Source organism: Cavia porcellus, unplaced genomic scaffold, assembly GCF_034190915.1.
Source record: "Cavia porcellus strain 051 isolate PalLab524CR breed Dunkin Hartley unplaced genomic scaffold, mCavPor4.1 scaffold_14, whole genome shotgun sequence".
In the NCBI taxonomy this organism is placed as follows: domain Eukaryota; kingdom Metazoa; phylum Chordata; class Mammalia; order Rodentia; family Caviidae; genus Cavia; species Cavia porcellus.
The window spans coordinates 41,634,999-41,660,662 of NW_026947497.1; the positions used below are offsets into that span (position 1 = coordinate 41,634,999).

Here is a 25,664-nt window from a genome sequence, read left to right on the forward strand (position 1 = left end):
ACCTGATCTGACTTGTCCTTCACTGTTAAAGTGGGCTGTGGAGGACCACAGATGGGAAAGTGGTGTGAACGACCAAAGGAAGAGAAGGTGGCTTTGGGAGTGGATTAGCATTGTGTGTTTCTTGGCAGGGATTCTTGAACGTATGGGCATAAAGTTCAAAGCTGCGTTGAGGAGGCAGAGATTAATCTGTAGCTTTTAAAGAAAGAGTGGACATTGACCCCTTGAATTTGGAAAGTGACAGGGAAAAAGTAAAGCTGTTTTCACTAGAAATAATGATTCTGCTGGGGATATGGCTCAGTGGCACAGTGCTTGCGTGGCTAGCATGAGGTCTGAATTTGATTCCCCACAGAAACAAAGAAAGAAGAAACATGGACAGACAGACAGGAAGGAAAGAAGGAAAGGACGGAAGGAAGGAAGGAAGGAGTGATTCTTTGAAAGAAGACTGTTTGGAAAAGCTGGCAGGGATGTGATAAATAAATCCATTAATATAACTTGGTGGCGGTGGGTTCGTGTTCTTTCCTGTAATTGACAGTTTTGTGTGACTACGTATGTGTTCCTGGATGTGATGTATGTTCCAATTCTTATTTTGTAGTCCAGAGCCTTTAAGAACAGTATAATAGGAAATAAAAATCCTGTAAGACTTACTTATTTTGTATACCATTTCCAAGCAGCTTTTGTAGGAGCATTATTTAAATTTCAATAAAAAAAAGAAAAACTGTTGAGCAGCTTTAATTCCACCTCGCACCTTTCATTATGCATTAGCAATTAACTTTCCTTCTCTCAGGTTGATGAATTTGAACTTGATCAATTATCTGATAGTAATTACCGGCATAGAGTGATTATTATTGCTGAAGTAACATTCTTATTTCATTTCTCCGTGTACTTCAAGCACCTTTCACAGAGGCACATGTTTGACTGCAGTTCATTGCTTGCTCTTTTGGCTTCTGGCACTGAGGTCAAATTTGTTAAATAGAGTTGTATTGAACAAATCCCCTGGTGTCCTAAACTAGGCGGGCTCACTCTCTGGCTCCTGGAAGAGGCTCAGTCTTTCTCCTTTAGCAGGCTCTAGAGTTGTGTTTTGTTTTTTGGCAATTTGCTTGTCTTTTTTTCTAACTGCTGGCAGGGTTGTACTGCCTTATGTTCCTCTTTTGTGGCCTGAGTGTGTCTCCACGGGAAGGTTATATCTGCTGCTGGATTCTTCAGCTTTCTGAGCAGACTCTTACAGGGCCAGAGAGTCACTTGTGCTCTCCTCCTCCTCTTCCTTTGAGATCAAGTGAGAGCGTTGAGAAAGGTGTATGAATCAGTTTTCTAAACTGTCACGATGAAGCATCTGTGGGGTTCTAGAAGCCCAATATAACGTTTTGGCAAGATTGATTTCTTCTGAGGCCTTTCTCCTGATTTTTCTCCTTCCTGTGTTCTCATGTGGTCTTCTTTCTATCACTGTCTCTAAGTGTTGTCTCCTAAGGACACCAATTGAATTTAACTAAGGAACACCTTGCTGATCTTGTATTAAGTTAATTACTTTTTAAAAAGACCTTATCTTGAAATACAGTCACATTCGGAGATACTGGGGGATAGGACTTAAACATACAGATTTTAGGAAGTCACAATTTGGCCCATAACCAAAGGAAGACTAGGACATTTGAGAATCTTAAAAGGTGAATAAGGGTGAATCAATAAAAAGGAGAAAAAGATTTGATCTTAGCAAGGAGTAAAGAAAGGTTGTGCAGGCGCATAACATCGTAATTTATAGGATATGTGTTGGAATCATCTTGTTTCCGTCCCAGCATAGCATAAGGTGTATGATGCTGCCCTTGAAATTGAAAGTAGCATCTGGACTCAGAGGTTTCCTGAACTTGTGCAGTGAGTTAGACTCAAACACAGTCCCTAAACAAATGGTGGCAAACTTGTGGCACATGTGCCCCAGCGGACTGTCTGTATCATTGAAATCTCTGAAATCACTGCCTTAGATTTGGTCAAGTATTCTTTTCTTATCCTAGTCAAGGAGGCAAGAAGAATGTTAAAGCCCTTTGCAAGTTCAATGGCTTTTTTGTTGTGCCTTATTTTGTTGTGGAAACTTTGGAGATAGGAGTTGTCAGCTTGTTCTGTTCTTATTTTAGCATTCATAGTGCAGAAGTTCATGCTGAGCTAGAGAGAGGAGGAGGAGGAGAGAAAGAGGAGGAGGGGGAAGAAGGGGGGATGAGGCAGACGTTTTCAAGTGTAAATCCGTGGGGAGATTGATAAAGTGAGCTCCCATAGTCTCATCACCAAGGCAGCAGTTGTGTAGCTTTGACCATGGTCACTTCATCCATCCCTTTCTACTCCTCAGAGCAAATCTAAGATAGGTTACTTCCACCTGTTTCAGGATACAACCTTAAATAGGCATTTTTATTGCATAAGCTTAATGCCCCTCAGAATTTCACTATTGCTTCAAAAATGTTATTTATAATAAGCTTGCTTTGATCAGAATCCAAATAAGGGCAGCTGGTCAGTACTCTAGGTTATGTTGGACAGTAACTTTTCTTGCCTCTGACTGTTGAGCTCAAGGACACCTGATGTTTAGATCTCTGCAGAGAGATGATCCGTTGAGTTGGTTTATTTTACAGTAAAGTGGGTAATGATGCCCACTTGGGCAGGGCATAGTATGGTTTTTTAAAGTTCATTTCTTCTTTATTTTTGACTGAATTTCCAAGTCTTCAAGGAATCATCCAATGATTGCTTTTTATTACTAATCATATTTTTAAAAGGTTAAAACTTTCCAAGAAAAATGTAAATAAACAAAAAAACCCAAACGCTTGGATGGATCTTTACAAATTGCATTGGGATGGATTTTAATGTAACCGCTGGTGTTTGACTTTCAGTTAATGTTGATTCATTACATTTTTGTGCACATGGAACATTGTTTTCTAGCTTCTTTTCCAACCACAGCTCAAGAATACAAAGCTGGTAAAACAAGTTGGTAAACACTTACTTTCGTCGTGTTATTTTCGTCTTCAACAGGAATGCTGCTAATGTGAGTTAGCAAAGATTCTGATGCCACTGTTTAATGATGACTACCTTTGAAATATAATAGTCTTGTATTTTGCTAACATTGTGTCTCTCCCAATAGGTATAAATGACCAAGGATTGTACAGAGTTGTGGGGGTGAGTTCAAAGGTCCAGAGACTTCTGAGTATGTTGATGGGTATGCCTCTTTTCTAATCATTTTTCCTTGATTTGTTTATGCTCATTGATTTCACAACTTAATATTTCATAGTAATGTACCTCATACCGGTAAACCCATTCTTCTGTGAGATGAACTGTCTCCTGAGCAGAGACAGACACTTAACACTGTCAGATTAGCATTTGCATCACTTTAGATGATCTCCTTTGTCGTTATTTATTAAAAGGTAAAGGGGAAAAAAAATGAGACTCATGGGCTGGTTCCTGGGCAAATGTCTCCCATTGCTTGCTTCCCACAGCAAAGTGGCATTCAGGCCTCTGTGATTTGCATGACTTCCAAATTGCCTGTCCAGAATCTTGACAGTACATTTGGTTGGACAAGACCACTGGGACTCAGTCATTTTTATGGAGCTTCCCAAACTGTCATTTGACAGCAAGGGTTTGAGTCTCAGGGATTCATTGGTATGCACAGTGGCTTGTTTGTAGTTTGCACCAGGCGCTTCTCCAGAACCATGCCTGCTCCATCTGTGCTGATAACACAGTGTTCTTTGGCATTGCAGACTAGAGGAAGCCAGAAAGTGAATTCATTTCATTACCCCAGACGTTATGTGAATGACAAAGCACTTTTCCATTACGCACTGTTGTCAGTTCAGTGCCACCTGTAAGACACACCACTTCTCCCCTGCCACAAAGCCTGCTGCGTCTTGAGTGATGATAGCTCCTCAGACCATTCTGTCATCCTGACCTTGCTCCATATTAATTTATTCAGTAACTCACTTTAATTAATGAATATTAGCAGTGCCCTCAGGTGTGCTGTGAATGCTTTTAAACCTGTCTGCATCTTAAGGCTTTGTAGCAAAGACTCATTTCTAGAAAGCATAAACTAAGGTGAGCAAAGTCCATTGACATGTTATGGATAGCACTTGCTTGTTTGGCTGTCTTTGAATTAAGGATTTCATAAGCAACCACCTTTTTTAGCTATTAACCACAGGAAAAATTGGCCGTTGTCATTTGGAGAGCCCTGTTAGAATACATTTCCTTTCATGAGCTGTTTTCATTTTCTGCCTCTCTCGAGTTGTCTTGGGTGTGTGATTCTGGCAGACGTATTTTCCTTTTTACCATTATTGGGCTCCAAATTAAATAGACTCAGGTTGCCAGGGGTTCAGTAGCAGCTGGAAGAGTTTAATGGGGCTGCAGCATCTGTTTTTACTTAATTTTAAAATTAGAAACACTTCTCTCGTTTCCAATACAGTGTTACAGTGATTAGAACTAGAAAACTCTGTTGGTATCAAAATGGAAGATTTGGCCTGAAAGGTACATTTTAGTGATAAATTGGCCATTAAGGATCCTGGCATTATTTTCTGTCACCTTCTTGTTCATGTTCAAGGAAAGTTTGAACAAGAGTGTTTCTGTAGTCACCCCAACATGCTAAGCTAGGTCCAAATTTGTTCGTAATCTCATAAAACCCTACACACAGGACACTGTCAAACATAGGTGATAGGTTCCCTCCTCCTGGGGCATGTCCCAAGACAGTTCTTAGCTTACGAGATGTTTTAAATATCCCCTCCAAAAATTCGTGACCTGGAAACCGTCCTTGCTTTCCATAGCATCAGACTAGAGAAGCCAGGATGCAAGTGTGTCACAACCTCATTCAAGTTGCTGGCAAAAGAAAGGCTATGTTTTCAGTAATATTCTGCAAACAGGAAGTTTGAGAATCGGCATGAGAGAAAGATCCTGACTTGTTATTTCCTGACTAAATAATTCATGTAAGAGGGCTGTACAGTATAAATTTGTTTTTATTAATCTAAATAATCCCTAGTATGAATTTAACATTGTGGATAAAAAACTGGATTTGCATTAATGTTGTTTTCTTGTTACTTTGTTACCAACACAAACATTACTCTTGACAAAGTAGATGTATTTAGTTTCCTAATCAGTTTAAGGTTTCCTTAACATTATTTCTATTTAAGTGTCCAAATGGAAATAATTTAATACATTTTCCAAAAACGTGTTTTAGGGTTTTGGAAATTCATGTGTATGGAATCCCATAGATAGCTTCAACTTTTCTTGCCTCTGTACGTTGTTTCTCTAAAGAGAAAAAATAAGCAAGACAAAACAAAATGGGTGGACCTGCCAAATTTTTAATTTTGTTTTTTTTTTAGCCAATTGGCACCTTCTATTATTATTCCTGAAAGTAACATGTTTATTTCAAATTTGAATTTTTTTTCAAAGCCCATTTTGTTTGTGCTGTTTTTCTTCTTAAAAATGAAAACTAATCTGAATTTTTAAGCGTCTGAGAAAAAGTTCTAAGCCATCGCATTTTTCAAGCAGCACTTCCTTGATTTGCTTTAGCTCTTGAGAGCTATTTATTTTAGTTTTTAAAAATGATTGCTATTTTTACATAAAATGTTTTGCATTTTCTGTGTAAAATGTTTTAAGTGTTCTTTAAATACTCACATGTAAAATGTGGTGGGGTTTTCTAAAGAAAGAACATGTGCTTGACTCTGCCGCATATTCTCGTTACTTGTCTTCTTTTCGTGGTTTATTTTCTCCTTCACATTAAAGACTAAAATAGAGAAAAACGTTTCTCTCCGTTATCCTCTTTTCTCTCAACTCCTCTTACTTTCAGACCCTTCCTCCAGCTCCTCCTCTTCCTTTCTTCCTCCCCATCCATTCTGTCCCCTTCGTCCTCCTCCTCCTCTTCCTCCCCATCCTACTCTTCCCCTTCCTTTTCCTCATCTTCTGTCTCACATCAGCATGAAATAGTGAAAACCATTGACCCAAGAACTGTCTCGATGGAGAACTCATTAAAGCTCCCTCAGGCCAGCTGAAGAGGGGGCTGGTATTTTCCTCCTGGGTGCTGGGAGTTATTGGCCTTCTGCATTTCCTTCATGCTGGGAGCAGGAGACAGCATTCTGAAATTCCACCAGCCTCTGAGCTTTGCCCTGAGCTGAGCTTAAGTTGCTGAAAACAAGAAGAAGCAAAAAGCCCCTCTGAGTGAGTTGAAATATAGAACAGTTGAAGAAGGCAGGGAGAAAAAGGGGTAAAATGTCTTTGAGGCAATCATGGCTTTTTAGTAAATGAGGTGGAACTATAAGACAGCTAACAGTAGAGAGTGGTAGACGAGAACTGATTCAAGTTAGAATTATCTTAGGAGCGTGTTCTTTCCCACCCTGGGATGAAGCCAGTGCCTGTGAGGCTATGAGGTAGTAACACGTGTGGTCTGGTGGATTTGGTGGTTATTTCTAAATCTTACTTGCAAAGCCAGCTGCATTGTTTCATTTATTTTTAGACATCGAACCATTAAAAATGATTGTTCAGAATTTTGCTTTTAAAATATTAGCATGTTTATGTTGCTTGCAGGATGACTAGTCATTTGGATAGGGGGCAAAAGTGAGCTAACATAACTGAACAATTCTGAATTTTGATTATAAAGCATGTTTTCAAAACTTACTGAGTCATTGTGCTTCTTCAAGTACTTTAAAGCTGGCCTCAAGTTCATGCCGAATAGGATGTTAGCTGCTGCATAAGACTGAACTTTGCATTTAGGTTGTGTTGCATGTTTCAGTTTGGAAGAAATGACCAATGGTAATGCAAGCACAAAACATCCTCCCAAACAAAAAGTCAAATATTCTTTGTTCCTATTTAGTTTAGATTTTAACTAATCACAAGATGTATTTATTTATGTTGCTCAGAAAGGAAACACACATTTTCCCTCATTTATGGCAGAACATATAAATTAACACTCCAAATGTATTTTTATGTTGGAATTCTAAATAACTTAACAAATTCTACCTAATTCCAATGCCTCCACCAATTGTTAAGGCCTACTGGGGGTGATTGAGTTATTTGAAAACAGTGAAAATCTAATAGAGGATTAATAGTATAGACACTGTGTAGTCATTTGCTTCTGATGTGACAGATATTTTTTATTCCATGAATTTAGAAGGATGGCTTATTTTTCCATGGAAAGAATACAATTCTCAAAATGTAGAATGATAATTTGGTAGACAGTTGGAAATAAAAGATTTCCTTTAGAAGCCTCTTGGATTTTAAAATGGTGATTTGCCGGTAACAAGTTGATTGAAAATGTTATCTGACTTGTATGTTAAAATGAGATTTAAATAATTGATTTAATGAGAGACAGAATATTCAGTTACAGAAGTAATTGGTTGGCAAAGCCTTTAGAACAGAATTATTTAGTCCTAGTTATAAAGGATTGCATCTTTAATCAGGGTGCTTAATTTGATTTCTTGAATGTATCTGTGGCTTGTCTGACAAGCTCAGTAACAAATGAGTTCTGAATTGTAGGAACTGATCAAAATGTAATCAGTGTCAATTGCCATTGTTGTAGTTTATTGCACATTGCTGTCACTTGCTGTAATCAAGAAATGTTGAAGTGCTTTAAAAAAGACTCCAGACCTTTGAGTAATGGGCTTCATCTATATGATGTTATGGCTTTGAAGTAACCATCACTTCCTGTTTTATTTTCAAAAAGTCTGATTGTAACATCGAGTTGTCATCCATTCTTTATCATGGCCAAGCCTCAGACTTTTAGACAACTTCACGTGGTGGTCCCATTTTGACAATCTTTATTTCTTAGTGCTTTTAGAAAGGAAGAGCTAGCAAGATGTTTCCTTCTTTACGTAGACAACCACAGTGTAAGTGAGAGGGGAAAAAACTAAAACTACTACAACCAGTTTTTTGGGGTCATGGTTGAAACATTGTTTAAGAGTGAGGGAGGAAATTTCTTCCATGAATTTCATCTTTCCCCTTTTACATGATAGGAATGAGAAAAGTAGGAAAGTTTGTTGTTGGCTTGATAACATTATTGCCACCTAATTGCTTGGGGTAGGGTCTACTGCTGAAGGCTTTTTAGTGATTTAGCTGTGGCAGTTACCTGCTGCATTTAGCGCAGTTCATGAAAATAGGTGTATGTTCTTGAGCTGCTTTGATTCTCACAGTAGTTCTGTGAGAGCATTTACCTGATGTCAGTGGTGGAGATGAGGATCAGAAGTTGAGATAGGTTTGGGACACCCTGCTGGCCCAGGTTGGCACAAGCATTGAAGGAATGGGAGGATGCCCTGCCCCCAAGGTCCTTTCCTGCAGAGGTTCTGAGGGTTCTGGCCAGACGTTCAGAGATGTTCAAAGACACCGCTGTATTCAGGGAGGTTTCCTCTCCCACCATGCTTTCTTTTCAATTAATCTCAGATTGACTCTCACTGTTCCTTGCCCTCTACCCCTTATTTCTTTTGCATTACACATCTTTTCTTTAAAACTTAGTATTTTATATGGCATTTGGAAGCAGTTCATCTTTAACACTTTTAGCACAAGATAACTAACTCAGTGTAGAAAGACTGTCAGTGGTATCACATAGAAGTGTCTAGTAACTGTTGCCTGGGTCAGTGTGTACACTGGAATTCATCAGTGTGAAAGATTCCTCATAAACGACCCATTTTCCCCAATTTAGGTGACTTTTCTTGTAAACATATTTTAACTGATATTTAAAAATATAAAAATTATACATATTACTGAAGTAATTATAATGTTTTGATTCATGAATACTTGTATGACATGTATTATTTTTAATTAGGTTAAACCAAAAATGACTTTTAAGTGTGTGTTGTTACATTCTCTGTTTTGGTTGGTCATGTGTTATTCTACATAAAAATAGTGTAATGGATACAATGACCTGTTGCCATTCTGATAGTTGTTTTTATGCTAATGGGTGCATCCTCTGGTTGCCATGAAATAGGTAATGCCATGTGATAGCAGTAGTGCCACCCAGTGAACTCATCTACCCGAAAATGTTCCATGCCTCAGCCATGGCTACTGACTAATAGCTTTAACACGATACTATTGATGGTAGCATTAGCTATTCATGAATAAGTGCAGCAGAGGGATGTTGAAATGCTATATTCCTAATTATTCTTTATCTCTAGCCCAAACCTCTAGCCTTTGTGCTTTTCTGAAGTGCTATGAATGTCTAGTAATAGAACATGCTTATAATATTACAGGTTGTAGATATATATTTTGTATGAAGTGGTTTGGTATTTAAAAATGGAAGCTTCATGAGCTTGTTAAGAGTGCCTTTGAGTGCTCTGCGTTTTAATGAGTTTCTCTTCTTTGCTTGGTCACTAGATGTAAAAACTTGCAATGAGTTGGACCTGGAGAATTCTGTAGACTGGGAAGTGAAGACCATAACAAGTGCCCTGAAACAGTATTTGAGGTAAGGTCCTCTCTCTGTGGAAAGGTGACCTAAAACAGATCGCTCACTGGGTACATCAATACCAATTGTTAAGATAAATCTTATTAAAAAGGAGAAAATTTATGAGGCATTTAACAGTATTCCTGAAGCCGTGGTAAGGCGTCAATGAACATCAGTTGCAGCAGAACACAATTGAATCTGAAAATAGTTTCTATTGCAGGTGAAGTTTTAAGAATTAAACACTATGAACCAGTAATGGAGGCTATTGGTTGACTTCCCTGGCTCCTTTATTTATGTTTTAAGATGATGATTTTTTAGGTTGGAATTTAATTGGTTTGAACAAGAAGTTTATAATACTTAAATATAAAGCTACTTAAGAGATTTATTTGATAAGGTTTTGAGGTACGTTTAAGTTGATCGTTTATGATATGTAAACACATGACTAGAGTTAGGAAAGGGCTTAATCATTTTAGCGAGTTATTCCCCTTTCCTTAAAAAAGAATTTAATAATCAGTAGTTTGGAGTTTAGTGAAGCATAAGTAGGGAGAGCATGAAAAGAAGTGAATGAAAGACTGAACAAGAGTCACTGTGACTCTATCCTGTGGTTCTCTTGGGTACTTCAATTTTTATATGGCAAAAAACTGGTTGTCCTCTCCAAAGGTTGGTTATTTTAGCGCTACCTCAGTGGTTTTTCATGTAAAAATTACTTGAATTCCAGTGAGCATATTAGAATCTCCTTATGGTGCTTAATTATTGTTTTAAGAAATGAGCAAAAAATTCAACTACAGAAGCCCAGAGACATTGCGGTAAAGAGTCTTCATAGCGCCTCATCGCCCTTCTTCAGTGATCAGCATCCTGACACTGGTTTTTGATAATACTTGAAAAATTTTCTGAAATTTCATGTTACTGGACTCATTTTTCCTTGAGTATATCTCTCAAGAAAAGATGTAAGACTTCAAAAATTCAGTCAGAGTATAATTATTATACCCCTCAAAATGAATATCTTCCACTACTCAGTTCATGTTTGGTTTTTTTAGAAGTCCTTTTGTGTTTAGTTTAGATACCACAGGAATAAACAGTGTCGACATTTCACGTGGTCTGTGTGCTTAGTTTCTTGTCATCTGTACAATTCTCCCTCACCAATGGAATCTTTTCATTGATGAACCTGGATTTTTTAACTCCATTGGTTATTGAACCCTGGGCTTCACATGTTGAGGCACACTGGGCAATGCTCTGCCACAGGGCTCCTGATTCAGTGCTGAGTCATCTTAAAAGCAGAATTTTCTGCATCTTAAATAGAGTAAATTATATACTCATGGTGTCATTTAACATGTCTCTCTAGCCATCATATTTCCTGTACATACTTAATCTGTGTACATACTTAATTCAGATCCTGAGTTATTGATTCCAAGAATCCATTACAGTGGTGCTGTATGCTTGCTTTTGTATGCTCTCAGGTGGTCTTACTTTGTGATTACAGTAGCATTTGTTGATGGGTTCATATATTTCCTGTTTTTGAATACTTTAGTCAAAGATGCTTTTTAGCTATGGTACATTTTTTGTTAAATCATTAAATGAATTATTGTTACCCTTAGTTGGGAAAGGGATAAAATTAAGGCTAAATCTGTGTCCTTTGAACCAGCAGGATTGTCACTGATAATGCCCATCTTTTAGATGAGGATCAAGGTGACTCATCAGTCATGTCCTGGTCTGTATCCTATGTGTCCCTCTTGCTCTAGTATACATGGATCATACCTGCTGGTGAAATATTAGAACACTGTCTCCCTAGTGCGGATGACTTTGCCACCTATGGGGTATTTGACAGTGTCTGCAGATGATGCTGTGTTACCACACCTGCTGGAGAGGGCACTGCTGGCATCTGATGGGTAGAAGGCAGCAATGGTCCACTGATCATCCTTTGAGAAATGAGATAACCTGTTCTTCCCTTAAAGAATGACTTAATCTAAAATGTTAGCAATGTTGAGGTTGAGAAAGGTTGTGTCAGGTGCATGAAGGAAAGAGTGAAGGAGAATATAAAAATATAGTGAGTTGCCTGTGTTAACTTGGTTGGTAGTGAATTCTACGTTCTTAACAAGTTTGACTCAGATCCATTGTACTGCCTGGTAAACTCACACTTGGTATGAGTAAAGGAGTTGATCAAGATGATTCAATTACCGGTAGAAACTAAGGCTAAATATCCAGTTCTTTGTAGAAAGTAGGTGTATTTTCCCGCCTTCTTCACGTGACTCTTCCCTTTTCCCTTGTGGAGGAACTAGCTTAATAAGCTAGAGCATAATTTTCTTCAGTACATGTAATTTCTTTTGGATTTTTGTATTCTCCGAAGCTTGTTTCTTATTGCCCTGGTTTTGTGTTCATTATGTTATTTCATCCTGTTGAAGCAAACGTTGCCTACAGAATGACACTATGAGATGCTGCTGTTGTAACCTTCACTCCTAACAATGCACATGCACCACCTGACTGTGAGGAGGTGATTATCATGAGAGGGCAGATGCCTTGGAAGATTAGAAAGTTAGGTTTCTGTGCTCCCTTGTGCTATTTTTAGCAACTTGAAAATGCAGTAATTAGCATTTAATGACACTTTTCCTCTTGATGGACCAAGTGGGAGAAGACTTCTTTAATCTACCTCCACGTTGGCTACAGAGTTAGGGCCAAAGCGAACGGGTGTATTTCAGCTCAAGAGGCAGTGCTGATACGTGATGGTCAGGGGATGGAGTGGAGGCAGCCAGTCTGCTGCAGTGGGAATCTCATCCTGTAACTCTGGCAGCAAGCACAGAGCTGAAATACTGTGTTTCTCACCAAAACACTCTTGCTCTTGAGTTTTTCTTACTGCAAATAACCCAACCACTCTGTATCATATGGGAGACTGGAGACAAAACCCTGAAAACACCAGACTAAAACAGGAAGCAAAACTTTCGGAGTCTTGGAAAAAGAAAAAGACATGCAGACATGCAGGACCTATGCCTCGTGCTCCCTTTTTCTTGAAGCGACTTAAGGCTTCATTTCCAGTGTTGTAGAGCTCTCAGGACCAGCCTTCTGAAGGATTTTCATCTCTGCAGACCCGTGTGTTCATCACAGCAGTTTCCCATTGTGAGGCAATGAACGAGCTCTTCTGTGATGTCTCCAGTGGAATGATGTTACCTGGAGGAAACTTCTTTAAAGCTTGGAAATTTGAATGGGACTTTTTTTGGGAGAAGGAAATGCTAGCTGAGGCAAATATTATGATTTATATCCCCCAACAGCAAGGAGAGATGGCTTAAAAACATGCTGGGTGGGAGGCTGAGAGATGTGGCGATTCAGGATAATAAATTTTGTATTGGGCAACTTGTCGTTTTTATTACTGCTTCCCTAGCATTAATGATATTTATTTCTTATGCTGCACTGCCTAGCTAGACATGTGGCAATGATATAAGTAGCTTGTAGAAGATATTTAGACACACATTCATTTTTATTGGAGAAGAAGTACTCTGGGTGGTTTTTCTAAGCATTCTCATCTCTCGCTGTGTTGGAGGCAGCACTCTGTAACGCTCCTTCCTTGCGGGTAGCTGGTTTCCGTCTTTGCCACTTTCCACTTGTCCATACTTTAAAATAAAACTCTTGACTTCTTTTTTGCTTTTCTTTGTCTTGCTTTTAGTGATGTAATTGATGGTGTTTTTCTTTAAATGTGCATGTGGAGGGAAAGCAAAGAGAATAGCTAATTCTTCACTCATGCCTTAAGTTTCTATATGGTTGTCATTGTGTGTATGTTTGTTATACTGTAGTACCAGAAGCTGTATGTAAAGCACTTGTAAGAATATTTCACATTAGGGGCTGGGGATTTAGCTCAGCGGCATAAGCGCCTGTCTTGCAAGCAGGCAGTCGTGAGTTCAATCCCTGGTACTGATAAAAACAAAAAAGACCAAAAAAAAAAAAAAGAGAATATTTCACATTTGTTTTTTAAATAGCTTTATTGACATGTATTGGAGTATAATCGTATATATATATATTTATATATTCATAATACATTTTGATGAGCTTATTGTATTTATACATCTGGGAAACTACCATCATAATGAAGACAGGAAAATAAGCACCCCCCCCACCCCGTTTCCTCCCATCTTTAGAAATGCCTACTTTGGACCCCTCCCTTCTCATGGCCTCATCTGTGGGTAACTGTTGGCTTGCTTTCTGTCATTATATATGAATTTGCATTCCTTGTATTCTTTATGTGTGCAAATATATATTAAGAAATTCCAGACTCCTTCACTTAATTACTAACTGATTAGACATTCACCTGTTTCATAGCATGTTCTCATTGTTCACTGAGACTGCAAAGCTAACGGCCCATTGTATGGATATTCCATTTCGTTTTTTTTTTTTTTTTTTTTTTTTTGTCTTTTTGTTTTTTACCGGTACCGGGGATCGAACTCACGACTGCCTGCCTGCAAGGCAGGCACTTATGCCACTGAGCTAAATCCCCAGCCCCTGGATATTCCATTTGGTTTTAATCCCTTAGCTTCTTGGTAGCCATTAGAGTGTTTATAGCTTTTTGGGTATTGCACATAACACTGCTATACACATTGGTGAATAAATCTTTAAATGGACATTGGCTTTTATTTCTTTTGGGTAAATCTTGGGATTGGAATATATGGATCATCTGGTAAGTGTGTACTTAACTTTTGGAGGTTTGACAGTTTTCTTTTTTCAAAGTTTGATCTATTCTACATTCCCATCAAAGGTACATAAGAGCCTACTTCTGTGAATCTTTTCAACTCTTGATGTAGTCAGTCATTTTAGCTGTTCTAATAGATACATATTGGTTCCTAATTATACTTTTGATGTGAATTTTGCAGTCATTAGCTATGTTTAGCATTTTTATGTGTGTTTATTTGTCATCTCTTTGTGCTTTGGGGTGAAATTTATTTCATCTATTTCTAACAGGTTCATCTATTTTCCTCAATTTTTAAATTTTTGTTTTGTTTTGTTTTGTTTTGCTGGAACTGAACGTAAGGCCTTAATGGGGAAAATACTCCCTGTCAGTACGCTACATTCTTACCCCTGTTTTATGTCCAGTTAAAAAATACAGTTGATTTACTGCATTTTGCAAGATACTGTACTTAAGTATTTTGGATACAAGTCCTTTTTGGATATATGTTTTACAGATGTTTACTTCAGTGTGTGACTTAATCTGTTTATTCTTTTTAATTGTATTTTTCAAAGAGTTTTTAATTTTGATGTCACATTTTATTTACTGTATCCTATATATCAAGAATCTTAAGGCAACTAAAGTTTTCTTTTAAATTTCTTCTAGATATTTTAGTTTTAGGTTTCCTGTTTAGATTTATGATATACCTTAAATTCATTTTTGAATAAAATGTGAGGTGTGGATTCTAGCTTTTTTGTGTGTGTGAATATCCACATATGCATGTGTTCATGTGTCTAGTGGCTTTTTCCTACATTATTTGTTTTGATGATGACATGATTTTCTTTTGTTTTAGTTTACTGTTAAGGCAAATAGCATTTAAAAAACTGCTATCCTGGTGTCACATTTTCTGTGGTGAAGCCAAGTTAGTCATGACATGTTTTATGTATCTTGTTGAATTAGGTTTATTAAAATTTTATTTATACTAGTTGCATCTGTGTTTATTCATGATCTTGGTGGTAATTTTTTTGTGATGTCTTTAATTTTGATAATAGTGTAATAATTACCCCACAGTATGAATTGGAAAGTATCTCTTTTCTGCTTTCTGGAGAAATATGTACAGAACTGATATCCTTTCTTTCTTGTTTGGTAGAACATACCAGCAATGTCATCTGGACCCAAAGTTTTCTTATAGATCATATTTTTAACTCCCAACATAATTTCTTTCGCAGACACAGGACTCCATATGTTGCCTAGTACTTCATGAGTGTTTTCCATCTTGTAGGACATTTGTTCATTTCACTTGTTGAATTTACAGGCATAGGACTGTTTCTATTCTCTTTATGGTATCTGTTGAGTCTACAGTCCTCTGCTCTACCAGCTGAGCTGTCAAAGGGTGTACTTTCTGTAATATGTTTAGAACCTGCAGTAACAGTTTGCATTCTTGACATTGGTCATTTATGTTTTCTCTTTTATTTCCTAATTGCTCTAGGTAGATTTACCTGTTATACTGATCATCTCAAGGAACTGTTTCTTAATTACTTCCTCTTTTTTATTTATTGATTTCTGTTCTGATCTTTATTTTTCCGTTTACATTGAGTGTCATTTACTTTTTCCCCAGCTCCATCTTAAAAGTAAAGTTATTGGTTTAAGATTTTTCTGCTTTTGTAATGTAGATGTCAAACACTGTAAATTTCCTGTAATTGCTGCTTTATCAGTATTCTCAAAATCTGATGTTTTATTTTCATTTCATTCCGTTTCAAGTACTTTCTAATTTCCCTTATTTGTGGCTATTCACCGATCTTTCTGTTACTGATTTTTAATTTTTATCAAACACATATTCTGCATAACTTGGACCATTTTGAAATTATATTTATTTTATGAGTCAGAATATGGCTCATCTTGGAAAACAAATAGTCTGTGCACTGAGAATGTGTGTTCTGCTTTGGAGTGGAATGTACTGTTGGTGAAGGACATGTAAATTAGATGAAATTGGTTGGTATTTTTGTTCAAATCTTCTGTATGCTAACAAATTTTGTCTACTTGTTTTATTTAAATCTCTGATTGTAGTTATGGATTCTTCTATTTCGCCCTTGCAGTGTATTAGCTTTTGAGTTCAGATAGTTTGAAGCTTTGTTATTGGATTCATGAATATTTAATTTTGTTGTAACTTCTTGAAGAGTTGAACTTTTTAGTCAGTATTAAGTGAAATTTACCCCTGGTGCTATTCTTGGCTTGTGCATATGTTTAATATTTTTGTATGTATACATCTTTGATTTTTGTTTTAAATGTTTGAAGAGGAATTTCAGAGTTATAGAATTTCAAACTTGCAAAAGTTCTTAGTATCTTGCCAGATTAATCTCCAGAAAATCTGTGCAGATTGATACTTGTCTTAAGTGTTACCTGCATTTTTGTGAAATTAAAAAACCTGGCTTTGTGAGATTTAAGAAATTAACAAGATTTACTGAACTAACATTCTGTTGATCACAGGATAGAATATAATACCATTTACATGTATAATTTGTTGTCTAGAAAACTAAAATACCATGTATATTCTTTTTTTTTGAATGGGGATTGAACTCACAATCTTGTGCTTGCCAGGCAGGTGCTTATGCCGCTGAGCTAAATCCCTAGCCCCAACATGTATATTATTAAATTACTGGTTTAAGTTTGTATCTTTTAAATAAATTAAGTCTTCAATGTTTTCATGTTTCTTTTACATATAGGTACAAAATAATTTTATACTGGATGTATTTAAGAGGATTTGTTTTGCTTAATCTCTATCTCTCTGTCTCTCTGTCTCTCTGTCTGTCTGCCTGTCTCTCTCAGCCCTGGGGATCAACCCAAGGGACTACTAATGAACCACCCCTAGCTCTTGTCTGTGTATTTTTTGATGATCCCTTTAATTAACATTTTAAAGATGATTTTCAAAATTACATCCCTATAGTTAGAATTTTTGATTTCAAATATGTTGTGTGGAAGGAAGTCACATACATCAACCAGGTGTTCATGAAGGTGCTTCCCAAGGTGAGATGTATAATAGCTGATAGGGATTTGTGGCTGCTTAAGCTTTGATAGTACCTGGTACAAATAACAGTTCATAAAGTGAGCCACTTGATTTATGTGTACTTTTGATATGTTTTAGAGTGTTCCCTGGAGAATTTTTCACATTAACTAAGAAATGCACAACAAATTTAACATCCTTTTATAAAGAAAAGAAACACATATGTGACCTGTTTGGATTCGTCTGGTAATTCTGAGCTGTTCTTTTTGTATAGGAGTCTTCCAGAACCTCTCATGACCTATGAGCTACATGGGGATTTCATTGTTCCAGCCAGTAAGTATTCTGTAGAGGGTACAGACACAGTTTTGTGCCTTGCAGTGTATACGAACTAAAAATTTACATATGAGAAGTTTATCTTAGTGTTACTGTGTTCTCTATTAAAAATAGAAATCACTTTAGAAGCTGACTGATTGTTCCTTCCTTTTGGAAAATAAAAGGCAATGTACTTATTCATTCATTCATGAATATTAATTATTCCTTACTGTGTGATTTGTTGATGTACTAGATAGGTAGCTTCACAACAGGATTCCTGACCTCAGGAGCCAGTATTGTAGCAAGGTTTGGGGCATATGCTCTTGTTATACAATAAAATATATAATGATTACATGAACAGAATGCTTCCAAAACACAGAAGTATTTTAATTTGCAGGAGGTTGCAGAGATTAGCAGATTTGGAGAGATTAATGGGTTAGAGATAGTTTACCAAGACATTTAATTGGAAATTATAGACAGAAAGAATATTATGAGATAATACTAGAAGCCTAAACAGTATTTGACAGACTAGAATTATACATGATAAAATGGTAAAAGAAAAAGGTCTGTAGTTGGTGAAGTTTTACTCTGTGGTTAGATTTTTATGAGTCAAACTCACTCAGGACTCTTTTGTCTTTTATCATACAGCTCACTTTTTATAATTGACATATACTGTTTAATCATCCAAGTCTTCTGAAGTGTCCTGGTGTTTGGTATTTAATGTTTAAGGAAATGAAGGTTGAGACATGTTAAGTAAACTACCAGATTATAGGAAACTGAATGTAAAATCCAAAACCCCAGTTCCCCTGGCTAAACCCTTCAGTATTGGTTTGCACAGGTGCACTGACAGTAGCTGAAATCATATTTTAATTTCCTTTTATTTTTTTTCCCCCTTGAATGTGTTCCAGAGTTTAATCTGTTGAAAAATTTAGAGCAGTCCCTTTGGGTCCTGTGTGCCTGCTGCCTGAACATAGCTTTAAAGGTTGTCTTCTTGTGAGGTCTCTCTTCCGGCAAGGCTAAAGTTATTGGTATACTGGAGAGACCAGAAATGTGTGGGTGCCCTTGGACTATACCTATGAAATGGATTTTTGGAAAAGGCAAGAATATGGGGTTCTGTTCAGTTTTGTTTCTACATGGATGAAGAAATTTTTTTTTATTTTATCCCCATCTTAAAGAGAATTTATGTGATCGAGGAAGTGCAGGAAAGTTTTCTTGGCAAAAACTCAAGCAAATGCTTAGTTGTTTTGATTTCTTCCCTGTGGCATTTTTGGCATACTAGGGAAAGACAAATTAAACTTAGTTGGAGGACAATTGTTTCATGTTGTTTGCCTTAGAGACTGGAAAAAGCAGAATGGTGCCAGCTTTAATCTAGACTTCTTGCAGAATTGGAGAAAGATGAAATGATTATGGAATAAAGTCTTAAATTATTGAAAGTTAGCATCACGAATACTGTCATACCTGTAACTGAAAAAAAGATATTTGGCATTCTAATATCTGTGGATTTTATTAGAGGAGGAAGAGATAATGAAGTCCATGGTGATAGATTTTGTTGAAGGCGTTTTTGATCTCAATGATGCAAAGAATTGTACAACTGTAAGAGATTGATTGTTGAACCAGTACTTTGTGTTTTGTTTCCTGACTCTGGTGATTCTGTAATAGTCTTATAATGATTTAAATAACAGCACTGTTCCAGAGGAGTATTGTAGCTACTGTAATTATTGGCATGGGTTTTACTAAGTTCATTTGTGGTTAGAATGTAACCTTATTTAATGAAAAACTACATGTACTAAATGGGTTTCTTTTTAGGATCTAAAGATTCCAGGGTAGAGTTCAGTTTTTCCTACCTCTTGTGAGCACCATTCTTTGTGTTTATGTGAGAATGAGGGAACAGATCTTCCAATCTTTTGCATATGTTGAATAAAACAGTTACAGAACTCAGATAGTGGAAGTTAGTCTTCCCCCTTCATGTTGTTAGAAAATGGGGATTGTGGTTTAAACTATCACTCTCCATTAGCAGTGGCGCAGCTTACCTTGTCTTGCTAAAATATCTATTAGCTAAACTGATTGCTAAAATTACTGACCATCACTAGTCTTTGTTACTGCTACTTATACCAGCATGGAAACTAAATTCCGATTCTTCTCAGCCATGTTCGGTTGCTCCCATCTGTTCTGTGGTGTGGAGCTTGTCTCTTCTCTCCTCCTGCTGGGAGTCCTGATGGTTTCTGCTGGCTCCCTTAGTTTTCTGTCACCAGTTTCTTTTCAGTAGTTTCCTGTTGAGAATCTCTAAGTTAATTTCTTGAGTTCATTGTACAAATACGAATTTCATTTCTGTTGCAACAGCAAGCAGAAATACCGAAACCACACCCAGGATTTGGAGGCAGGTTTATTTACATCAACAGGCACTAACCGGGATCCTTTTCAGAATCTCAGGCCCTGATCTCTGATGGTCTGGGGTCTATATGACATAAGCAGTTGGGAGCTACAGAGGCAGGCAGAGGGCTTGTCAGTTGGGGATTGGTTTTTACAATATACATCATAGTGACCAGTTGTGCATCACAGTGACCAGCCACTTCTAAAAGATGGAAATAACCAGAACTGGAACAGGAACTGTTACCTGGACAACTAACAAACTGAAATATACTGATGGAGTTGGGAGGGGTAGGAAGTGGTGGCGGTGGCATTTTCTGTTACCTTGTCATTTCAGAAAGCTAAATTTTTTGATTTCTTGTTCTTAAAAAATAATTTACTGACCTACTGCTGAATGTTACATAGGTTTCACACAAAAGAATTGTTTGTTGTTCAGAAAATTGAAATACTTAAACTGTTAACTGGTTTGTTTATATTATTGAAAGAAACCTAGAGACTATCCACTTTGAGAGTCCTGTATAGTACTGGGTTTTGGTGTAGAAATTTGTAAGATAAGGGTCCAGCTTACTTGGTCCATACAGGAATGCAAAAGATTGTGTCTATCTGTAGGTTTGGAGTGCTGATGTTTCATTTTTGGTGAGCATGGAGCCCTGCTTCTGAGTTGGACTTGCATTAAACCTAGCTCAAGCAGAACAACTAAAGTCTAGATGCCTACTGGGTTATATGAAAAAAGACTCAGCGGCTTGTATTGCTGTGTTGAGTATAAGTTCATCCAGTACTCAAATTTTGTGGGAAGCAGAATCAGTAGCTACAAACTCCTAGAGTCATTTCTGATGAGAAACATCATTATTACAGGGTCTGGTGCATCAGTGATTGTCTGATCAGAGTATCGTATTCTTACTGATAAATCTGCATAGGGAACACAGCAAAATCATGAGATTCTTGGTGGGGAAGTGTTCAGAAACTGGGAATTAAAGGAATAGGATGTTTAATGGCACCTGTGTTCCTTAGCATGGTGGATTCGTTTCATAGTAGACAGAGACCTCAGAGGGACGCTCAATGTGCCTTGATAGCAGCTCTGTTGGCCCTTGGGAAGTGCTTCCTTAAATTACAGTATGATTGACAGCATTTCAGTATTTAGCATTTATTTGCCTATGAGTCTTTGAGAAGTTGCAGTAAGTTTGATCATATCTTTTTATCAGTATCTTGTGATAGTATCATAATAGATTTAATATCAAGTAGATATTAAAATACAATGAATGCTTATTTACAGTTTCACAGTCAAAATATTTTTTAAATTACAGTAAGTTCATAATTTCCTGGCAAGTAATTGATTATTATAATTTAAAAAATGTTAGGCCCCTAATTTTTTTACCATATATAACAACACATAGAGTATAGATAACTTTTTTTCTTTGTAGTTCTCAGGATCAAACCTAGGGCCTTTGAACTATGCTTCATATTCGGCCTTTTTTGTGTGTTTTTATTTTTTGGGAGTTAGGGACTTGCTAAGTTCCCCATTCTTGGCTCCAGCTTGCTCCTCCTGCCTTAGTCTCCCAGATTGCTGGGATTATAGGTGTGTGCCTGGAGTATTTTATTTTAGAAATACATAGAAAGGATTTAAATTATGTCATAGCTATATGGAAAATGTCTGCTAATAGAAAGCTCTGATTAATGTCAGAAGTGTTTTATTTTAAGCTTTACTGAAATACCTTTTTTAAAGAGAAAAATACTTGGAAAAAATATATGTTTTTTCAAAGAATTGTTTTGGGCAGGGACTGTCAATGAAGAAAGTGGATGGTTTTGACTACTTTGCAAAACTGAATCTAGTAATTTTAGAAATGAATGACTGTGTCCCTAGAGGATGGGAAATGATTTTTGTAACTCATCTCTAAGGAAAAAATGAATCCTAAAACATTTAAACTAGATATTCATTGGAGAAAGATAGTTATTAATGTGAAGATAGACTCCTGAGTTAGAATTAGCTTTTCAGTACAAAGTTTGCAAGAATTTTTAGTTTTCAAAATACACAGTTTTCATCCTTCAAGATCCTTTGAAATTTTTGACTATTATTTCGGAATTCTACTTTAATTTTTTTTTAAACAAAGCTATGAGCTGAAATTGTTTCTATTGCTTTTATTTTCTGCAACACTCCTGAATGTCTTGGTTGTAACTCCAGATATTGAACTGGGCTGTAATTTATCACCTAACTCTTTATGTGGTTGTACTTCTGCTTTCAGTGGTAAATTCAGTCTATATTTAAAAGCTTTTGTGTGGGGATATGGCTTAACTATTTGTGCTCCTCTGCATCAAACATCAAATGCGTCTTAGTTGGGTAGTCTCTCTGCTTCCATTCTTTTTTGGGGCAGCTGTCTGACAGTTCTCCTGTAAAAACCCAGTTCCTCACTCTCAGACACTGACTGGTGTTAGGAGTGCGCTCTGGAACGATTTTAACTTTACAGACATTGGGAGCAGCATGAAGTGAAGGGTCATAAAGTCGATGGTGTGGCACTGCACTCAGTGTCATGGAAAGTCGTCTGTGAAGTTAAGATCTACCAGTGTACTTCATGGTGACATTTCTTATGGGTTATTTTTCATTTAACCAAATCTTGTCGAAGTGTAACGTAAATGTGTACAAATGTGTACCATTAATGAATATGCATGTAGTCAGCCCTTGATGAAGATCAAACATTATCAGAACCTCAGATGCCCTTCATCACACCACTGTGATTGATCACTTTTCACCCTTAGGAGGTATGACTGCTCTCCAGCTTTTGATAGTTTGGGCTGGTGTTGGTACATGTCATAGGGTTGGAGTCGGATGGAAAGAAAGACTAATCTACCTTTGTGCTCATCTTGTGAGTTGTGCATACTGTAGGAAACACTGGTCCATTCACCTTCACTGCGGTCCATTATATGAATAGGACAGGGTATGTTTATTGAATTAATGACTCATGGACATTTGGGTTGCTTCCAGTTTGGGGTGACTCCAAAGATTGCTCCTGCGGACATTCTGGTGTAAGTCTTTTAATGGACATTGATTTGTACATCTCCTTGTTCTATATGAATACAGTGGAACTTTGGGGTCACAGGGCATGTTTGTTCAGCTTTAGTAGTACTGAGGAGCGTTGTCTCCAGGCAGTTGTGCCATTTAATCGTTTCCACCTATGGCTGAGGGTGCAGCTCAGGGGCAGAGTGCATGCTTGGCATATGCTCTGACAACCTGGGGTCCATCTCCAGCACTACCCCCTAAAAATCCCTACTTAGTCTGCATGTGAAAAGTTTGAATAGTCTCAGACTCTTGTCAAAATGTACTCATTAAAAGCACTTCTGGTGGGTAAATAGTAGTTTCCTTTTTTTTTTTATTTCTAACAAAGTTTTAAATCCATTTTTATGCTTATTGCTCTTTCTGTGAAGTTTTGCTGTAGTCCACTGCTTGTTTTGCTTTTAGTAGCAAAATATATATATATATATTTTTTTTAGTTCGTTAGTACATGTGTTTATTACATAATGTTTTCATTCCTTGTGGGGAGTTGGCACATGCACAGAACACATCCTAATTCCTGTTTTCATGCTCTTTCCCTTCTCTCCCTCCTCTCTCGCTTTTTGTTCAGTATATATTTGCATACATAACATTTATATCCCTTATGTGAGGTTGGTTCTGCCTGTTTTCTTGTTGGGTTACATACTTTCATTCTTGGATTGATTTATATAAGTTCCTTATAGTCTTGAGTGCATGTTATTTCACACACATATATTTCAGATTTTTAGTGACTTTTTTAAACTTGGTTTTTCTGTTATCTAAAGTTTCACAGAACAGATACTCAATTTTCATCATGAGAAAATTATGATTTCAAAAAGTTACAAAGTTACAATATACTGAGCACTTAATTCTCATCAAGTTACTTTAACGCCCCTGAAAACTCTACTTTATCTTTGTTAATAACTGTTTTATTGATTTCTTTGATAATTTCTCCATCAAGGACACGATAAAGGGCTCTGTGTATGTAGTTAGTAGGAGCCACTGATAGCAATTCCAGAGTTTAAGGGGCAAGGGAAAGAGGTTAGTTTCCTGGAGCTGCTGTAAACAGCGGTACTGCACACCAAGTTTAGTCCTGCCACAATTCTGGTGGCTGGAAGTCTGAACCCAAGGTATGTTCTCCCTGATGCCAGAAGGGCAAGGATCCTTTTCGCCAAACCCAGCTTCCTGTGTTTCCCGGAAACTCTCAAGTTCTTTGGTTTGCAGTCTTCTTGTTGGCAACGTCTTCCTTCATATCGGCCTTTCCTTGGCCATGTTCCCTCTGTCATTGCTTTCTTACTTGGACACTAATTTTACTGAAGTAAGGGACCCAACCCTTCTTAAATGACATCTGCAGAGACTGTTTCCCAGTAGGGCTGTGTAGTAAGCCCAGTACTGAATCCCGATAATTTGCCATCTGAGGCCTCATTGCCTCTTTCTGGCCTTGCTCTGCTCCTAAAGATAGAAAAATCCCATGGTGCTTTTCATCTGCAAACCATTCATTGGAAGCCCGGACCCTCTTACCCCCTCCTGCAGGCTGGGCCTTCTTGCTCCACACCAATGTTCTCTTCCCTGTGTGCCTCAGGGTCAGGTGCCAGAGAATTGGGGATAGCTCCTTTACCCAGAGCTTACCCAAATCCTCCCAAATAGCCAGCTACTCTGGGCCTGCCCTCTGTGGCCCCACACAGTGACTTCCATTTCTAGGGCGCTAGGAGTATATACTCTTTTTCCTTCTGAAGCATTCATTTATTTCCATGTCTTACTGCAGCTGATCAAGTCATACTCTGAGGTCCTTGGGCTAGGACTTCAGCAGGTCTCTTTGGGAGACCCAGTTAGAACCTCAATGGGGAATCATCTGTTCGCTGGTACCTGGCTTGCATTGCACTGTGGGCTCATTGGCAATGATTGGGCTCCATCCAGTGAACCATGAGCAGACTCGAAGCATGCACAAAAGCAAGAGAAACTGTCGCAGCCGTCTGCTCGCAGACACAGTTGGGAGACAGGTGGTAATTTGAGCCACATGAACATTACCTTCTAGCCAGGGTGGGGCATTTTAGAAGATCAATGATGGTGGGAAAGATAGGCTTTCTGTTGTCTTTTAAAGGTGGCAAAATAAGGTTACACTTTTTTAGCTCTCCAGTGAATGTGCTGTTACAATCGTTTGGGGGAAACATACTTGATTCTGTGAGTACTGTATTAACTATTTTTATTTTCTCTTCACAGAAAGTGGCAGCCCAGAATCTCGCGTCAATGCTATCCATTTCTTGGTGCACAAACTGCCAGAGAAGAATAAAGAAATGTTGGATATTTTGGTGAAGCATTTAACAAAGTAAGGCTCTTTTCCTCCTTTCGCGCTTTGCACTTTGCTGAGGGTGCAGTGCCGCGTCCTTGAGCTGGAGCCCAAGCTGTATATACAATACCAGGGACCACTCTTGGAAGGGCAGTCCGGGCATTTGACTCATTTTGTGTGTTTTGGACAAGAGTGGTGAAATATGATGTTTCCATGAAGTTGTATAATTATTTGTTTAACATCACTGCCAGCAACTCGGGGTTTGATTTGAAGTGAAAGAAAAGAGCGTTACATATTTATTGCCCCATATGCAGGTTCTGGAACTGGAATTGTAAGTCGGTTAGCAAATTCGCTTGTTTTCACACCTACCTAACTCTTCAGTGTGAACATGACCTTTATGTTGAATGAAGTACTGGGCAGTTATTTCACAGGGTCCATTCTTTTGTCCTTTGTCTTTAAAAACCAAACAACATCTAGTGATTTGTTGGAAGAAATTAGCCTTGTTTTCAGATGTAAATGACTTTCAGATTATTTATAACTGTAAAATTCTAGCGGTGACAAGGTGAGGAGTATTGTTTTAGGACTATAACATAAAAGACTGAAGGCATGAGGGTATTGTGACTTGTCAGAAATAGTCGTTCATTTATTTGATCCAAAAATATT

General features: G+C 37.5%; 1 protein-coding gene across 6 annotated transcripts in view; it reads left to right on the plus strand.

The window, feature by feature from the left end:
- The window catches only part of Arhgap10 (Rho GTPase activating protein 10), a 272,424-nt gene that overhangs the window by 157,682 nt on the left and 89,078 nt on the right, over positions 1-25,664 (plus strand). For all 6 annotated transcript variants that reach the window (XM_063224386.1, XM_063224384.1, XM_063224389.1 and 3 more), the window contains 4 exons: positions 3,110-3,184; positions 9,304-9,391; positions 17,288-17,346; positions 24,935-25,040. In XM_063224386.1, the coding sequence (XP_063080456.1) occupies positions 3,110-3,184; positions 9,304-9,391; positions 17,288-17,346; positions 24,935-25,040 (328 nt within the window). The remainder of the gene's footprint in view (positions 1-3,109; positions 3,185-9,303; positions 9,392-17,287; positions 17,347-24,934; positions 25,041-25,664) is intronic.